Below are 16466 nucleotides of genomic sequence, written 5' to 3'. Positions count from 1 at the left end.
ATTAGCGACGACGACCTCATGGCACGATTCTGGGTCCCGATACGACTGACTTTTTCGCCCATGCCGAATTCCTCCAGGTTTTCAATCGCCGTTCGCATCTCTGTCATCACCTTCGGCGAACCCCATTCCATCTGTTTTAATCCGGATAAGCCCGAACCTGCCATTTAATTAGCAATTCAGATCCCCGAGATACCTATCTAGCACCAGACCACCAAGCCTCTCATCGCTGCACACGCGAGCACCAACGGCAAGCTATCTTATACATTTAGCTAAGAACTCGCCCCCCCTAACCGTCATCCATTCGTCACTAGTCACTGGGCACATCGTACGATACCATTTACCCCACGACCGCCGCTCCAATTCCCGACGACACCAAAACCACAAGGCTGCGCACCTAACCCGACTCTGTTGCAGCTTCACGTCACATCTCTTCTTTTTCTCATACTTTTTACTACTCCCAAAAAGGCAGGGCTATTACCTTGCATACCCTCTGATACGATACGCCGGAATTCCGCGCCACAAATCCCAACCATGAAGGTCCTCAGCAAAGAAGAGGAGGCCGAGCACTACAGCGTCGTCGTCAAGGCCGGCCTCATCGGCGGCACTGTCGGCTTCGGTGCCGGCCTCGGAGGCGTCCTCTTCGCATCCAGGCGCTACCCGGCGTTCCGTCAGCTCACCCTGCCCTTCCGCTCCTTCCTCGTCACCTCGTCCGCCACCTTCGGCGCCATCGTCCATGCCGACCGCGAATCGATCCGCTTCGGCAAGGAAAAAGACCCGATGTACGGCTACAAAGACGCGACCGCGCGCGCCGTCGCCGAGGCCAAGGCCAACGAGCCAACACTGCAGAAACTCAAGGAGTGGGGTCGCGAGAACCGCTACTCCATCGTCTTCGGCTCCTGGCTCGCCTCCATGGGCGTCGCCCTCTCCATCGTCGGCCGCGACAAGTACCTCACCGGCCCCCAGAAGCTCGTCCAGGCTCGTGTCTACGCCCAGGCCCTCGCCGTCGCCATGCTCGTCGTCACCGCCGCCTTGGAGATGAAGGACGCCAAGCAGGGCGCCGGCCGCTGGGAGACGGTTATGATTATCGATCCCGAGGACCCGGAGCACAAGCACCTCATCCAGAAGAAGATTCACAAGGAGGAATACGAGGGTCAGGACCTGTGGAAGGGTAAGCTACGCCCCCTGCTTCCGAAATGCATCCGGCCTGCTCCTTATCTGAAAAGCTCTAAACTGACTCGATATCCACAGACATGGTTGCTGCCGAGGAGCGCCGCATCGCCGCTCGCAAGGCTGGCGAACACAAGTAAACGTGTTCACCTACCCCACCTACCTATACCTTGCAACCCTCGAGCGCCCTCACCCACCTTACTTCCCAGGGGGGAGGGTGGTGGTTTTCTGTAACATTTTCCAAGTTATTTACCCCTCTACGTCATCTCTTATGTCCTACAAATAGTTAGAGGCTTTCGAAAAAGCGCATTTCTTCTCCTGGGAGTTAGAGGAGAGCGGCTTGCGGTTGGCTGGCTGGATGCATTACTGGCGTTATTTATTTGTCTGGCTTGGGGAGAGAGTGTGTGGGCGTCAAGACCAACCAGTCACAACTGTTCAATGATATGAGTGCCGAAGCAAGCGAGCGAAAGTTGCTTTCTTAGACGGACTGATGAGCATACCATGGCCTAACTTATCAGGCGATGATGAGCGTCTAGACGATCCATTGAATACAAATTCTCCATTAATCACGAAGCATCCTCCTCACACAGATAGTGTCTGGCAAGAGAGATATGTCTCATGTTTATTTCAATGTCAAGGCGTGCGAGGAATCGATTTTGCTTCGGCAACTTGGCTAGGTTGGGTTACACCCACACCTACAGACGACAACTAACATTTCTCACTAGCTTTCCTTGACACTGCCGAATTGACTCGTTCCTATGCATGGCCCGCATCTGCCGTCGTCCTCGTTTACAAATTAGAGTGTGACACGCACACACCGTATGCTTGGCTCGCAAGAATCGGAATATGTCACTCCCCCGCCACACAATCCTCCGCGAACGCGCACACCACCCCTCACCCCCTTCCTTCTATCTCTCCCTCTCCGAGGCCTTCTGAGGAAAGGCTCGCAGTTTGCTCCAAATCTCCAATCTCCAAGTCTCCAACTGCACGTAATCGACCCTAGGACGATCACCGAGACGCTACCCCCTCACACCCTCGACTAGTGACGTACATACAATCTCAATCTACCCAAGCACGTGGGGGGGACAGTGTCAATACGCGAGTCAGTCAAGGCAGTCGATCCGGCTCAGTAGACACAACAATCCTACGCTGACTCCGCGAGATCTTACGAGGTTACGGATCCGCCACGTCACACATGATAAACAGTGACAGATGGCGGTTTCGAATTGTGACTTTATTTAAGAGGGAAAATACATGCCTGCCTGCCTGCCTGCCTGTCGCCAATCGGGGTTTTATGAAGCCGTTCCGTCATCAAGCATAAGTACTGTAGCTAAGAAGATGGTGGGGGGGGGGGGGGGGGGGTTGTTGAGGTTTAACGATACAAGTTGAGCAGATCTTGAGAACACTTTCACAATAACAAAGAAAGAAAAAAAAGGAAAAAATAAGGAGGTAACACAAGATAACAAGAAACGCAATAATAACGGAGTGATAGGCCTCAAACCTCGATGGTGAAGTGGCTAATTTGGGAATAATATGCATGCACGGCCAACTCCAACATCCAAACATCGCTAAACACCTCGCTGCCGTCGAAGCCGCCGATGACAAACAGACGGCTGTCATACAACACGGTGCCGTGATAACCCCTGCCACTAGGCGGCAGCCCGTAGACACGCCGGCGATCCCAAGTCATGGTGACGAGGTTCAGCAGAAGCACATCATTAGAGTATTCGTTGCCATCGTGGCCGCCAATGACGAACAGATAGGAGCCCACGAGGGTGGCTGTGTGGGACAGGCGACGGAAGGTTTGCGGGATAGAGACTGCCTTCCAGATGTGGGCGTCGACGTCGTAGACCCACACGTCGTTGAAGCACTCGCCGCCATCGGAGCCGCCAAAGATGATGAGCTTGCTGCCTACCATATTGGCGGTGTGATACCCGCGGGGTTTCGGGCGGGTTTCCCGGACCCCGGGAGGCGGGATCCGCTCTGGTCCGGAGACGAGCTTCCACGACATCTTGTTCATGTCGCTGACGTCAAGCCTCCAGACATCATTCAGAGCACGCACGCCATCGCCACCTCCAAAGATGTAGATCCCGTTCTTATACAGGCAAGCCGTATGGGCCCGGCGTTTCGAGGGAACACGTTCGCCTGTGATCTTGGGTCGGTGCCAGCGGAAGTTGGTCGTGTCGAGAACGTATATGTCATTGTAGTACGCAGGCCCATCGCCGCCACCAAATATCACGAGTTTCTTGCCCACGGCGGTGCATGTCATTGCGCGCAGCGGAACAGGGATCTCGCCCGTGACATGTGGTACAGACCAGTAAAAAGCATCGGCGTCAAAGACATAGAGCTCGTTGAAACAAGCACGCGAGTCGCACCCTCCGAACACAAATATATTGGAGCCAACCAACGTTGTCGTATGAGCACGGAGCGACGTGTGAGGAGCACCCGAGACGGGCGCGCGAGACCAGTACATGCCTGATGAAGGAGCCGGGGGTACATCTGGCGCTGTCTTGGGGTCCTGAAGAGGCGGGAAGGGGGTATACTGGCCCTTTGGGGCAGATCGGGATGAAGAGGTCGCAATGGAGGGCTGTCGTGTCGAGGACGATGAGAAAGGGAGTGAGTGCTTGCCGGCTATTGCGGACGTTGAGCGCATGGCAATCGGGCGGCGGCTATCACGGTCGGAGCCGTGGCCGCCGGTGGACTCAGAGCCATCGTTACTATTCAGGGTTGTGGCATCGCTGGCAGTGTTGTTGGGTCGGAAGGAAGGCGGCGGTGGCTTGGGAGTGCTAGAAGTCGTGAGAGCAGTACGGGAAGGTGGCTGTACTTGTACTGCTTGTGTTTGCGAGGCCGATTGGGAGCGCTGGCGAATGGATAGCTCGGAGGGTTTGCGGCGACGGTCCTGACTCTTGGACGGGAGGTGGCCGGACGTGTGAGAACGGGGGAGGGTGCCGCCGGGGGCGGAGGGGACACGACGGTGGTCGATGTCACGGTCGCTGAGGTCTTCGAGATCGTCAGGCAGGCCAGCGACAGGCGGAGGTGGTGAGGGGCGCGGCGGACCGCCGGGCGAGGGACCGGATATCTTGTTAGAGCGGACGGCCTTGGACTTGAGGGGGGGCCGGGGGATTTTGTCCGGAGACCTGGCCGAATCAGCCATGGTTCGGCGGGGCGATGGTCATTGCCCCCCTCTCGCGAGGACGTGGATGAATGCCCGGGGGTTGGTTTAAGGGGGGCGATTGCGGCTGCGGTTGCGAGGGAGAGGAAGTTGAATGGCGAGGGCAGAGGAGGGGGGGGGGGGGGGGGGTTGGCAGGCCAATTGCCCGGGTAAGGTTGTCTCGAGAGCCGTGTTTGGGGCGGGGCGGGCGTCGGGCGTGAGTCGTGAGAGGAGTTGGGTACACGACGAGGTTGTAGTTAGGACGACCCAGCGATTGGCGGCGGTTGGTGTTTGTGGTGGTCGTCTGTCCGGATAGGTAGGTGGTTGCAGAATGCTGGAGAATCGGAGCCTAAGCCCAGCCGCAAAATGAGAACCCGTCCACCTTGGAGAGAGCACAGGTCACAGCTCTGTCCAGCTTGTCGGGGCTTGGAAGGCGGTGGTCATTACTGGCTCCGCTTCAGGGTCAAGCAAAGCGAGGCAAGGCAAGGCAAGCGAACCGGAACAGGAAGACCAGCGAAGCCAGCCCAGGTCCCCGGGCAGGGTAAGGTGCGTTCGGGTAAGGCAGGGCACGCCTTCGGTGACGGGGTCTTGTTAGTGCAGTCAGGCGCGGTGCCCCATGCCAGCTCACTAGTATCTACACAGCAAGGTAGGTACCTACCTCTATAGTTTAGGAGCGAGGTACCGTAGCCACTCGTCAGATCCGATATCTGCTAGTTCTTGGGCTAACGGGAAGGGGTATCGCGGCCGCCGTAAGGAGTATGATTTACTGGCAGAAACAGGGATCTAGTGGTGGCAAAAGTAGGGGTTTGTCATGTATATTAGAAGCAAATTAGGTAGGAAGTGTGAGAAAGGCAAAAGGCTAGCAAGCAGGCTTGTTATGGTTGCTAGACGTCTTTCGCTAGGTATTGACCGCCTTCTATTATAGGACTAGTTCAGCGGGCCACACTATACCTTATATAGTAACCGCGATACCTATTCCCGTTAGCTCCAAAGTCAGCAGATGTCGGATCTGACGAGTGGCTACGGTGCCTAGGTTGGCACTCACCTTACTGGAGCATGATGCCGGCTCCTTGCGCGCCATTGGCTAGACCACCACCGCGTCATTTGGTACCCTAGTTCCAGCCCGTGTATTACAAGTCTCGTTACGGAGTACGGGATTGCCTTTGCCGAAGCTCACCACGGACCACCGCCAGCACCTGCATTGACACCTTGCCTGATTTGCCATCGCCGCTGGTGCTGGTGAGCGACGAACGGTGTGATTAGTTGGGTGCGTGCGCAAGCAGCCCGATGTTTGCTCAGCTGTACGTGTCTGATTCCAGACTGCTGGTATCCGACATCAATCATGTCACTCGTGTGTAAGGTCATACCGAGTCGTACAACCTCGTGCTATACTCGGTGCTTGTGTGAGTGGATTCAATGTTGTTGTGTTTGGAACAGAAGAGCAGAATCCCAACGACTTTGACTGAAGAAGACCTTGAAAACACGCCGTCTCTAGGTACACTAAGGGAGCGTAACCCTCTCACGCATTCAGATCCTCCTCGTCCAGAGTGACTGTCTGTCGCCAGCTTGAACTCTGACCTCACAACCTCCCCACAACGCGGAAATCCACACAAACAAACATACGCTGGTGCGCCAAGACATCGTTCTACATAGGGATGCGGCCGAGAGACATCCCCAAAACGTCACCAACCCTCAAGCCACGCTCAAGAGACTCGCCCGAGGGCATCATCTCGCGAATTTGCATGTAGCCCAATACGCCATGGTCCTGACCCAGACTGATATCTAATAACATGACAACGGCCTATTCCGCCGAGACGTTGAATAGACGTCTGCGTGTGCCTTGTACGAGCAATTGACCTATGCTCTTGAGCATGGAGCCGCCAGTGTCTGGCTGCGAAAAGGCGATGACTATACACGGACGCAGAAGCACCGACGTGGCTCCAACGGTAGGCTCCAATGGATTCTTGATACCTTGAGACGTTAGGGAAGGTCAAAGACAAGAAGAGCTCAGCGCCACTTGATCTGATCACTTGGGTCCTTGACCGTTCCCCGTCTAGTGACGAGCTGGCGTGGCCTAGTTCTCGTGCCTATAGCCTTTCTGGTGTTCTCTATATCGTCTCTCGTCCCCTTGCTCGTTGATGAGACGGTGCTCAGTCGCGTGAACAACCAAGCCATGAGTCAGGGTTTGGGCTTCGACAGATACGACTGCTACATCACGGCGTCTATGTCAGTGACTGACCCTCTCTCTTCGTTGCACTTCGAATGAATCGCAACCCCCGAGGCTAATTAACCTACTTTTGTCCGAAGTGAACCCCGCCTGAACACCGCCCATATGTCATCACATCGGCTTTCCCACGTATCTTTCTTTTCTTTGCGGGCTTTGGTAAGCATTGGGAAGTAATGGCATTTTCGACACGCTTCGCGCGCGAGAACTACTGCTGCTACGCTGGGGATTCACCTTTGGCCGTCAAGTCCCACAAGTTTAGGCAGGTGTGCGTAAGGCGGGGCTCCGCAACAAGCTCCTTCGTTTCTGCCGGCGGAGTCCTTCACATATCTTCAACAATGACATTCCAACTTGACGGGTTACACAAACCCCACAAACAATATTTACATCCCTTTCTAGGTAATCTGAATGGTGCGACTGTTGCCGCAGATTGGGTTTCACTGACTAGCCCAAATAACGCAAAAGTAAGATAAGAAGGGGGAAGTCTAACCTGTAAAGATGGTATGACGCCAAGGCATGCTATGACGCCAAGGCATGCGCGACTAGTTCAGGGACAATCAAGGAAGTTGGCATCGTGCGATTCACATACTCTTTTGGTTCATCCAGCTTTTGACCACCGTTATGATTGTCAACTCTTTTTCAGAAACGGTGACTGTTCAAGGGTACGCGTTCCGAGATGTGCCAGGCATTTCACAAGACCCCTTACCACCAAGACAACCCATATCTCAGGTGGAGGGGCCATGATTCAGTTCTGGCAATTTCCTGCCAAAACCAGGGGAGTGTTGCAGTTGTCGATGGACAGGGCCTGGCCATACACGTGGATGGGCCATCACCGGATATATTGCCCATCAGTTTGATTGACATGGAGCCCCAGATATAATGACTGTTTTGCGTCATACTCCTGCCAATCAACCTTGGCGAGTCCGACGAACGACAACGGAGAACTGGACTGGGTAGATGGTTATCAGAGCTCTCGTAACGATCTAGCCGTCTTTGCGACCTCGCACGTTGCATCAGCGAGTGCACCTCGATACGTGCCTCGGCTGGATATCGGTATCGCAAAGATCGGAGGACGGCATTCCCAAGTTCAGATCATGATCAGACAAGGGCCTGAAGAAGCAAGGAGCCGAAACAGGCAATGGCGAAGACCAAAGTACTGTGTACCAACCGGCGTTGGACGCCGGATGTACCATCTACATCTGGAGTCCTCCACCACTTAACCCTATTAACAAGCCCACCCTCCCTCTCCAATTCTCGACGAACCACAACATGTAAGATCCATTCTACGTCATTCATACCCACACACTCAAGTAGTACCACACTTGCATCTCCGAGGACCCAATGGAAGCGCTGTAGTGGTGCCAAGGCAGTGGGTAATTGCTGCCCATCCAGCGACTCGGGTGCCTCGCCTACCTGCGAGACCGGCCGGTGCCAGGTCCATCCGTAGCGGCAGGCAAGACCATCAACCAACGGCAGAAAGGCCAACCCACCGGGGAATTGGGAACTAGCACGGATGCATCGGAGCGAAGCCGGTGCCATGACTCGCTCCGCATAGGTCACGTCCGGAAGGGGTTCAGTCGGATGTCACCCCTGATGTTCGGAGGGGGGTGGCCTGGTCGTGGAGGGATGAGTCTGCGCTAGAACTGGTGGAGTATCCAATTACCCTGGTGTTGGTTCTTGGGCCATTTATTATTCCGCCTGTGCACTAGCATCCGATATGGTGTAGTGGCCAACATGATGCCCTCTCATGATTGAGAGGCTAGGCATAGCCCCGAGTTCGATTCTCGGTTTCGGAACTTTTGCATTTTTTGTCCGTTACTCACTCACTCACTTTAGTTATATGTAAGTCGTGTTGTCTGGCAGGAAACTATCAAACAAAATAATCAACTAATGGAAGGAATAATGAATGAATGATGTTTGCCCCTGATTCTTACCTAATGGCAAGCAAATCAAATCATAGATAGATAATAATAGGTGATGGATAATAATAGGTGACAAATAATACTAGAAAACGTGTAAGCAAAACACACACACACACACACCTAGGGCCAGATCACGTATAGATAGATATAAAGAGGGAGAGATATATATGTATTAATTATATTTCATTATGGCTCAAACATAGCGAATTAGACATGCATAGTTCGACATCGTTCAATATTCGTTAATCAATCAATCAACTTGAACGGTTCCTAGAGACCGCCATGGTCCGCAACTGTCACGGACCTTCATGCTCACTCCGACACTCGTCTCAACGTGTAGTTTTAGCTGCAGCGTGCAAATTGTTCACTGTCATGCTGTGAGCACCTTGGCACCTCCAAGCTACCGCCGATGGTGCTTCGCCCCTTACCACTACGTGCTAGGAGGTCTGCGCGTCTATGGTCCAGCGTCTGAATGACAATTCTCAATGCCCTCTCGGTGATAGATTGAAGCACAACAGTCCTGAAAATGTATTCCGAATTGGAATCGGCGCTCTACTTGAGCAATGTCGCCATGGCGGCTTCAACACCCAACGCTCATGGGGCGGGGCTTCATCTCTGCCGCATCGTGTTGTGGATGTAAGTTGGCGGATAGCTTGGGAAGTGCATCGAGCGTCGATTCGATGGTTTCAACTTCATGATCTCTTTCTGACTGGCTTTCGACAACTCGATCGAGGAGGGGTATACAATAAAGAAGTTTGCCGCATCGACGGACAGCCGGAGGACTACGTTTGTACATATGTTCACCGTGTGTCCAGCAAATAGTAATGGCGGTAAGTTAGACAAGATTGGCAGTGGAAATATGAAGGAAGTCCGGTGGGTATTTTTACTCTAAAAGATTAGGATACCAACCTCACTCTTCGCTCCCGGCTTCCGAATGCAGAACACTTAGTTTTGGTGAAGAAAGGCTCTCGGTGTCTATGACTGAAACAGGGAGGGAGAGACCTCGGACCTTTCTCACATATCCATGGAAGGCTTCATCTCCCTCAATATTGAATTCTTTGCTGGGCCGCTAGGGCCTTCTGGTATTTAAGGCTATAAATATGCTTTTCCATGGTAGTGACTTCGTTGTCATCAGAGCCATCAAGCACCCATTTGGCCTCCTCTTTGTGACATCTCTTGCTCAATATCATGCTTCAAAGATGGTCTGAGGGTTTCTCGGGTAGTCTGCCGATACACATAAACCACTTTTGTCCATGGTATTGATATAATTGATTGAACAAACGAATGTGGCAGGAACAGTTGATGCTGAAGTATACCCCACCCAATAGGCAGGACGGAAAACGGCTCGGATTACACCAGTGGAATTAATCGAGTATCAATATGAGCTCGTGTTTTCTACCTGATACCTTCGAGTCGGACGATTCCCGCTATAGTTCATTAGCAACCTTGCGAATGTAAGTCGTTGCTAGGAAAAGTTTTCAGGAAACCAGTGGCCAGTCCTTGGGAGTGGTTGCTAATTCGAGTTGATACATACATCCTATGCTATCCGACACCATGATAGGAGGCAATTACATACCAAAACTACCCGACAGACCTCGCCCTTCGTTCGGGGTAGCTATCGCGATATAAGGGGAACTCCCAGAACGGCAAAAGTAACTGTGAGTAAAGTACTAGCCTAGCCAAGACCTTTTGTCGATTTTGCCATATCCTGTTTCTTTTCCTTCTTTTACCCAGGCGAAAAAGACCCAGAGAGCACCGGGCGTCCCCCAAAGCACACAGAAGTACCAACCTAAACGCCTTGCGTCCTTCTCCTTTCCGTCCCCATCAGACCATATCATAGCTCCCAGGGAATAAGATCGCATTCGCCATTCCTACAAGCGCCTTCGCGATCGGATTCCTCCCCTCCTTATCCCCCCACGGCAACAAGCCCATGGCCCTGAGTCCGTCCTCCCCGCCGGCATCGCTGACCTCCTGCACGCCTGGCCGACCCATATGCGTCGTCTCCCCTTTACCGCCCCCAAAGTCCGGGCTCGGCTGGCCGAGGAGGAACGCCTTCCGCTGGCGGGCGAGGTAAAGCGCGTTAGTCTGCGTCAGGGGACAGGCCGGGATATACATGATCGTCGCAGCCGCCGCCGACGGAGGCACCCTGTCGACGCCGTACACCATGTCCGGGTGCCAGACAACGTAGTCACCTGGTCGAACAGTTGGAATCCGCACAAGAGACTTGTCGAGCTGCAGGTGCGGGTGAAGCACTGAGTTAAGTTCTTGCGTGTACGACGGAACGGCGCCCTGGATGATACTCGTCTGAGCGAAGTCCAATGTCCAGTTTTCACGTGCAAGAAAGTTTGGAGCGGTCGGCGAGGAATTATGAGGGGAGAAGAAGGGGCGTAGCAGGAAATAGGCTGTGGCGAGCTGGAGCATGGGGCAGAGCAGAAGGGTGCCGTCGGCTGGATCGATGTCGGACATGGACAGCCAGCCCTGAAACATGCGGAACATGCTGCATGAGCCTGCTCCGTTGTAAAGGTCCGAAGTGACCTTAAGTCGGGTGCTGCTGTCCCAAGGGTCGTAGTCCTCCCACCGTCCGTCCCAGATCCGCTGATACGTTCCAGCGTTCCCATAGCCGTCGCTCTCCCAACGTTCCACGCTGCCGCCATCGACGTGGGCGTTTAGATGCCATGTCTCGTCTCCCGGGGTACGTATCCTTAGACGGTCAGCGTATGCGACGGGGTTATCGACCACCACGGGGGCGTTTGGATCCCGGGACCGCCACAGGCCCATCAAGAACCGCTGGGCGGCGAGGACATTGGGATGGGCACGACCCTTGATTTGTGCCGGAGACCAGTAGATGCCAAAGAGGTGAGGGTCGCGTGTCGGCCAGCCCTTGGTATGCGGATTCTCGGAGAGGTAAGCCTCCGTCTCCTCCCGCCAAGCATGGGCTTCAGCGGCCGGTACGACATTGCGGATGACGGCACCACCTCGACGCCGGAGCTTGGCGGCGAATTCGGACACCCGGGAGTGGTCCTGCAGCTCGGAGAAGTCAATGGTAGGAATGATGTCAGACTTGATGACGGCGATGACGGCGATCTCGGCGCGGAGGGCGACCAGCAGGCGCTCCCACGACTGCAGTATTGCATACTCCTTGCCCGCGACGAGACTCCGTTTGATCTGAGCGAACCTCGGCGGGAGTGGGATTGGCCCACCGTTCTCTGTGAAGATTTCGTCGGCACGCATAAAGCCTCTTGGATGGTTGTCCAGAGCAATTGGGAAGGACTGAGACCAAAGCAGACTGGGGGTGTCAAAAGGTGAGAGAAGCTGAGAGAACAGGTCGTCAGGCATTGATGGGGGTGGCGGAAGCAAGGGATCATCCCCGTCCTGGTCATATTGATCTCCAAACACATCGTCGTTCATGATGCACAGAAAATGACTGCAGAGTACAACGTCGTACTCGCAGTACCCTTGGTGTCGCGTGTTCGTCGTGCAAATGTTACCGGAGTGATGGCATCGGGGCCCGCCGCCGACTGGCTCCCGGGGTCCAAATGGCCCGGGAAAAGGTCGGGTCGCCGCGGCTCAGTGGTGGAGGTCACGACTTCTCGCTGACGACGCCACATACTGGCCGCTGTGCCGCAACGGGCCCCGTCCGATCCTTTCCTCGCTCCATGACCAATAGGGGAAAGTTCGGAGACCGGAAGTGAGTAATCATAAAAAAAGACTAAAAAGATTTCGAGGCCCGAGTCCGTTGTAGCCATGGATTCGGTACGCGATGAAACCATCAACCCTTGGGGCTGTAGATGCATCCAAATCGGGTTCATTCCGACAGACCCGTTGATCTGGATTGGATTTTCTTGTCCCGGTCGGTATGGGCCATCCACCGTGTTTAGGACGGGCCTAAATTCCACCGTCCGAACACCTGACCGAAATAAGCTCATGGTGCCACCTTCCCGCGCTTTGATCGTCTGAGTGGAACCTTGTCTTCCAGAGAGTCTTCGACACTCTTCCTCTTTTTTACTGGCGCTGACTGCTTGGGCTTCGACGTAGTCTTAACGGAAGTTGAAGGGGAGTCTGGGGTAGGCTTCGGAATAGAACCCTCTTGTTTGAGGAGTACATAGGCCACTTTCTCGACCTCCATTGCCCCGACACCAAGTCTTTTCAGGAGCTTACTGGCCTGAGAGTCGAGATGCTCATAATCCTTCATGCTGTACTTGAGTGAAGCCTTTTGACCCTTATTGCACAGCCAGTAATATGCTTCGTCTGAGAAGAAAAGGACTTTTTGAGGATAGTGAACTGCGAGGATAAGCGAGGCAGTGGCAGGGCCAATGCCCTTCATTTTGGTTAAGATATTCAGCGCAGCTGAAAGGTCAGCCATGTCTCGGTAGTTGTCGATGGCTTTCTTAACGGTGTCCTCGACAGCGGAGGAGTCGTTCGATGACACGAGTTTCATGAGCGTCGGGCGAAATTTCCCGTGACGACTGTAACAATAAAGTTTGAGCAATCGATGTCGTTCCAGTCACGAAAGCAACGAACAGTATGTGGCCTGGGAATCAAGCACTTTCAACGCAACGCTGCAACGGATGGTCTGAACCGAAGCCCCGCGTGTCATACCAACGGGGACAACGGTATAGAGGGGAGTTTATGCACTCACAGCTTCCAGTCAACGAGACATTTGACATCGTCATGATTCATGGCTCGTTTCGGCCCATCCTGCGAAAAGAGGGCCGGGGCGTCAACAAAACGAAACTGATCAAGTTCTTGCAGGGTCTTCTGGCCCGCCTTGGCTACACGGGGATTGTCAGGTACTTTGCCGACGGCATCTTGGAGATGAGGGGAGGCCGCGACCAAGGGCCTACTTACCACCTTTGGAGGTTGAGATGGAATCGATAAGAAGATCATAATTGGCAAGCAGCTGTCGGAACTCTTCGCAGGACATGTTGTCTGGAGAGGCAGACTTAGCACTAGCCATGCTGCTACGCGTCGTCGAAGGACAAATGCTCTGGGCGATGGCTGCTTGTGTGCTTGAACTTACTTCCTTGCAAGTTGAGAATTGCAATGGAAACAAGCTCTGACAGATACTTGTGGTGGCTAACGTTGGCTGAAGGACGTTTGGAAGACGAACTAGCTCTTGTACAGGCAAGCGTGCGCCTCGATGATGATGCTGCGACGCGTTCTAGGTGCGGAAAGCTACATGCAGAGAAGAGCCAAGTATCGAATCCTTGAACGTGTGGAAGCTGCACCCTCTATCACGAAATATGGGTCCGCGAAACGGAACAAGGCCGGGCGAACGCCAGACATGTGAAAGGAAAGGAAAAGGATAGGATGAAACGGCCGGCTCCAGCCCGGAAACCAGTAAAATCCGGCCTCCGGGCTTAGGTTTTGGTTGTCATGTCGGTGTTGGTAAAGAAACGTCCCCTCGGTGGAGGCAGCCACTAGAAGCCCGGAGGGCCCGTGCCCAAGACAGTCTGGAATGCAGATCCATGCAAGAGCAGCTACGGGGTCATTGGAGGAGAGGGGAGGGGAGGGAAAAAGTTGTCAGTCTGCGCCCGCTTTAGACCGGTTCTATTTTCCCTCCTCCCAAATCTCACGAACACTTCCGACTCTTGCGCATATCAACAACCGTCTTCACACACCATATACACACTTCGGTTCTACTCAACAAGACATTCAAGATGGGCAACGTATGTCAATCACACTCTGCACTTCCTTCACCCCACCGCCGATCAGGGTCCGGTGGAAACCAAATTGAGGGGCGGGCCAATGCTGACAACTCGGATTACAGGGCGCAAAGGCTCAGCAGAAGCGTGATCGCAACGCCAAGGACGCGAAGCCCAAGGGCTCCCAGCTCAAGGTGGTAAGTCACTGACTTCTCGTCCAGACTGCATCGCATTCTGAACGACCGTCGCTAACCATCCCGTACACAGAACGCCGCAGCAAAGGACATTCAGTGCCAGATCTGCAAGGCCACCTTCCTCAAGACCACCAAGGCACCCGCGTAAGTTGTATCGCCCCTTTCTAGACAATCTAGTGCAATACTAACGGTACAATCATCGCCTAGTCTGACCGAGCATGCCGAGAACAAGCACAGCAAGGGACTCCCCGACTGCTTTCCCTCTTTCGTTGCCGCATAATGGGGAGAAAATTCGTCCTTTGAGATACGGTGGAGTTTTCGTGAGCAGTGTGGCGAGGAGTTGTGGCAAAAATCAGCGGCACGCGGACCCGGGGGGAGGCGTGGTAGGTCGAGTCGAGTCGGGGCATTCAGCGAAAGGCGTAACATTGGAATATTGCTCTCTTTAATACTGGAATACAGAACGAGCCTATAAGTACCCATTCGTTATGAGTTTGTACGTGACACTTGTTGTTCGATTACAGAGCCCTCACCTTGAGCCACTTCATATCGATCGTTCGTACCATGGCCTCCACACGTCAACTAGGCCGCTTTGTGCGCTACAGTCTCCATTTTCAGGAACATGGAGGACTCGGCGGCTGGATGCCAGCTCGCCCTCGCAAGGCTTCGGGTGAAGCTGTGCTGTCTAGCTACACAAGGGGCGGACACCCGCCTCTTAATGAGCTGGCACCGCAGTCGAAGACACCGCAGGAACCCCTCTCTCGCTCCCTTCTGTTGCCGCTGCGGTGGCCCTCGCCTGTTCCTCCCTGATTGCAGCCAAAATGTCCGGATACCACCGCTCCCCGACATCTGGGTGACTCTTGACCCGATTCCTCAACGTCGCCTCGCCAAGCGTCTTCGCGACCCCGCCCTTCCGGAATGTAAACTCGACGTCGTCCAGCCTCGCTCCGCCGTTTTTCTCCAGCACCGCCCTCCTCTGCTCCTTGATTTCCTCCGGCACCTGCCCGACGCCCACGGTCTCCAGGTCCTCGAACTCCGCATCTCCCTTCACCCCCTGGAAGAACGGGATCGAGAACCGCGCCCCCTGCCCGGCGGGCGGGCTCAGCACGCGGTGCGTCGTCGACACGCACACATCCTGCGTGAGCGCCTCCAAGCCCTGTCCGATGGCCACCACCAGCGTCCCCTCGACCGGCGGCGCGTCGATCCATTCGCCACGAACGTTCTGCACCTGCAGCCCGCGGTGGTGGCTTGCCTGCAGTAGGTAGCTGCTTAGCATGCTATCCTTGTGCGGGCCAACGCCCTGGCCCTGGGCGGCCGGGTCGGTGATGCCGAGCTCATGCAGATCTGGATACTTTACGACCTTGAGCTTGTGCTGCTGGTTGGCGTCAAAGTATTTGGAGAAGGCGGAGGGCGGGAGCTTGATGGCCTCGGCGATTAGGGAGGTGAAGGCGATGGAGACCTTGCCCATGTGGTCCATGTACTCGGTAAAGGTGGCACGGAAGCCGGGGATAACGGCTTCGGAGGGCCACTGGTTCGGAGCCAGAAGGTTGTAATCTGTAATATTGTTATATAATCGATTATTAAAAGCTCATATTGAATCATATTTAGGGGACAGTATCATACAGAGCGGATCGTTGGGCCCCGGTATTGGATGCTCCGTAGAGAGATCGATCTGTTCCCGGTGGTCTATCTTGCCTGCCGTGATCTCGGCCGAGAGTTGAGAGTATCCCAAGAAAGACTTGGCGTTCTTCATCTCAATCTTCATTCTGCGAATAGCCGTTAGTCTAATTCAACTCGGGTTCATCCCCGAATAAGGAGCTTACGGTACTTTTCCTCAGTCGGGATGTCAAAGAAGGCCTTGCCTTGCATGATGACTCTCTGAAACAGATCATCGGGGATGCCGACATTCTTGAGATATAAGAAGCCGACTTCCATGAGTGCCTGGCGGAGGTCTTCGAGGAACTGGGGTTTTGTCTTGGGGTCCTGCGCCAAGGCGAAGTCAAGAATCGGAATCGAAGTAAAAGACATGGTGTCTCACAGTGATTGTCTCACTAGTGGATACAGAAACTCGACGGCCACGCTATGGAATAAGACGACTCGAGGAGTGTAGGGTTTCTTCCTATTCTTCACTAATATCTCGCAGAGGCCGTTCAGTGATATGATTTA

General features: G+C 54.2%; 6 protein-coding genes and 1 non-coding gene across 7 annotated transcripts; 3 read left to right on the top strand and 4 right to left on the bottom strand.

Annotated features, from left to right (window-relative positions):
- Positions 1 to 531: 531 nt before the first annotated feature.
- On the top strand, positions 532 to 1307 carry GLRG_00699 (uncharacterized protein; the record flags this gene model as incomplete). Its single annotated transcript, XM_008091384.1, has 2 exons — positions 532 to 1168; positions 1249 to 1307. 2 exons carry the CDS (start codon positions 532 to 534, stop codon positions 1305 to 1307), a joined length of 696 nt encoding a protein of 231 aa, XP_008089575.1.
- A 1355-nt stretch (positions 1308 to 2662) lies between these two features.
- On the bottom strand, positions 2663 to 4321 carry GLRG_00698 (kelch domain-containing protein; the record flags this gene model as incomplete). The annotated part of the gene is made up of 1 exon (XM_008091383.1): positions 2663 to 4321. One exon carries the CDS (start codon positions 4319 to 4321, stop codon positions 2663 to 2665), a length of 1659 nt encoding a protein of 552 aa, XP_008089574.1.
- Positions 4322 to 8253: 3932 nt separating this feature from the next.
- On the top strand, positions 8254 to 8338 carry GLRG_13020. The gene has a single exon. It is a non-coding gene; the product is annotated as a tRNA-Glu (tRNA).
- A 1950-nt stretch (positions 8339 to 10288) lies between these two features.
- On the bottom strand, positions 10289 to 11800 carry GLRG_00697 (uncharacterized protein; the record flags this gene model as incomplete). The annotated part of the gene is made up of 1 exon (XM_008091382.1): positions 10289 to 11800. One exon carries the CDS (start codon positions 11798 to 11800, stop codon positions 10289 to 10291), a length of 1512 nt encoding a protein of 503 aa, XP_008089573.1.
- A 586-nt stretch (positions 11801 to 12386) lies between these two features.
- On the bottom strand, positions 12387 to 13388 carry GLRG_00696 (uncharacterized protein; the record flags this gene model as incomplete). The annotated part of the gene is made up of 3 exons (XM_008091381.1): positions 12387 to 12930; positions 13104 to 13236; positions 13313 to 13388. The coding sequence occupies 3 exons, from the start codon at positions 13386 to 13388 to the stop codon at positions 12387 to 12389; spliced, it is 753 nt and encodes a 250-aa protein (XP_008089572.1).
- A 736-nt stretch (positions 13389 to 14124) lies between these two features.
- GLRG_00695 (uncharacterized protein) lies at positions 14125 to 14583 on the top strand (the record flags this gene model as incomplete). Its single annotated transcript, XM_008091380.1, has 4 exons — positions 14125 to 14133; positions 14235 to 14306; positions 14377 to 14447; positions 14511 to 14583. 4 exons carry the CDS (start codon positions 14125 to 14127, stop codon positions 14581 to 14583), a joined length of 225 nt encoding a protein of 74 aa, XP_008089571.1.
- A 432-nt stretch (positions 14584 to 15015) lies between these two features.
- Positions 15016 to 16328, bottom strand: GLRG_00694 (2OG-Fe(II) oxygenase superfamily protein; the record flags this gene model as incomplete). Its single annotated transcript, XM_008091379.1, has 3 exons — positions 15016 to 15854; positions 15924 to 16066; positions 16129 to 16328. 3 exons carry the CDS (start codon positions 16326 to 16328, stop codon positions 15016 to 15018), a joined length of 1182 nt encoding a protein of 393 aa, XP_008089570.1.
- Between the last annotated feature and the right edge of the window lie 138 nt (positions 16329 to 16466).

The sequence above is a fragment of the Colletotrichum graminicola genome, assembly GCF_000149035.1.
Source record: "Colletotrichum graminicola M1.001 genomic scaffold supercont1.2, whole genome shotgun sequence".
In the NCBI taxonomy this organism is placed as follows: domain Eukaryota; kingdom Fungi; phylum Ascomycota; class Sordariomycetes; order Glomerellales; family Glomerellaceae; genus Colletotrichum; species Colletotrichum graminicola.
This window is presented reverse-complemented; position numbering and strand designations above follow the sequence as displayed.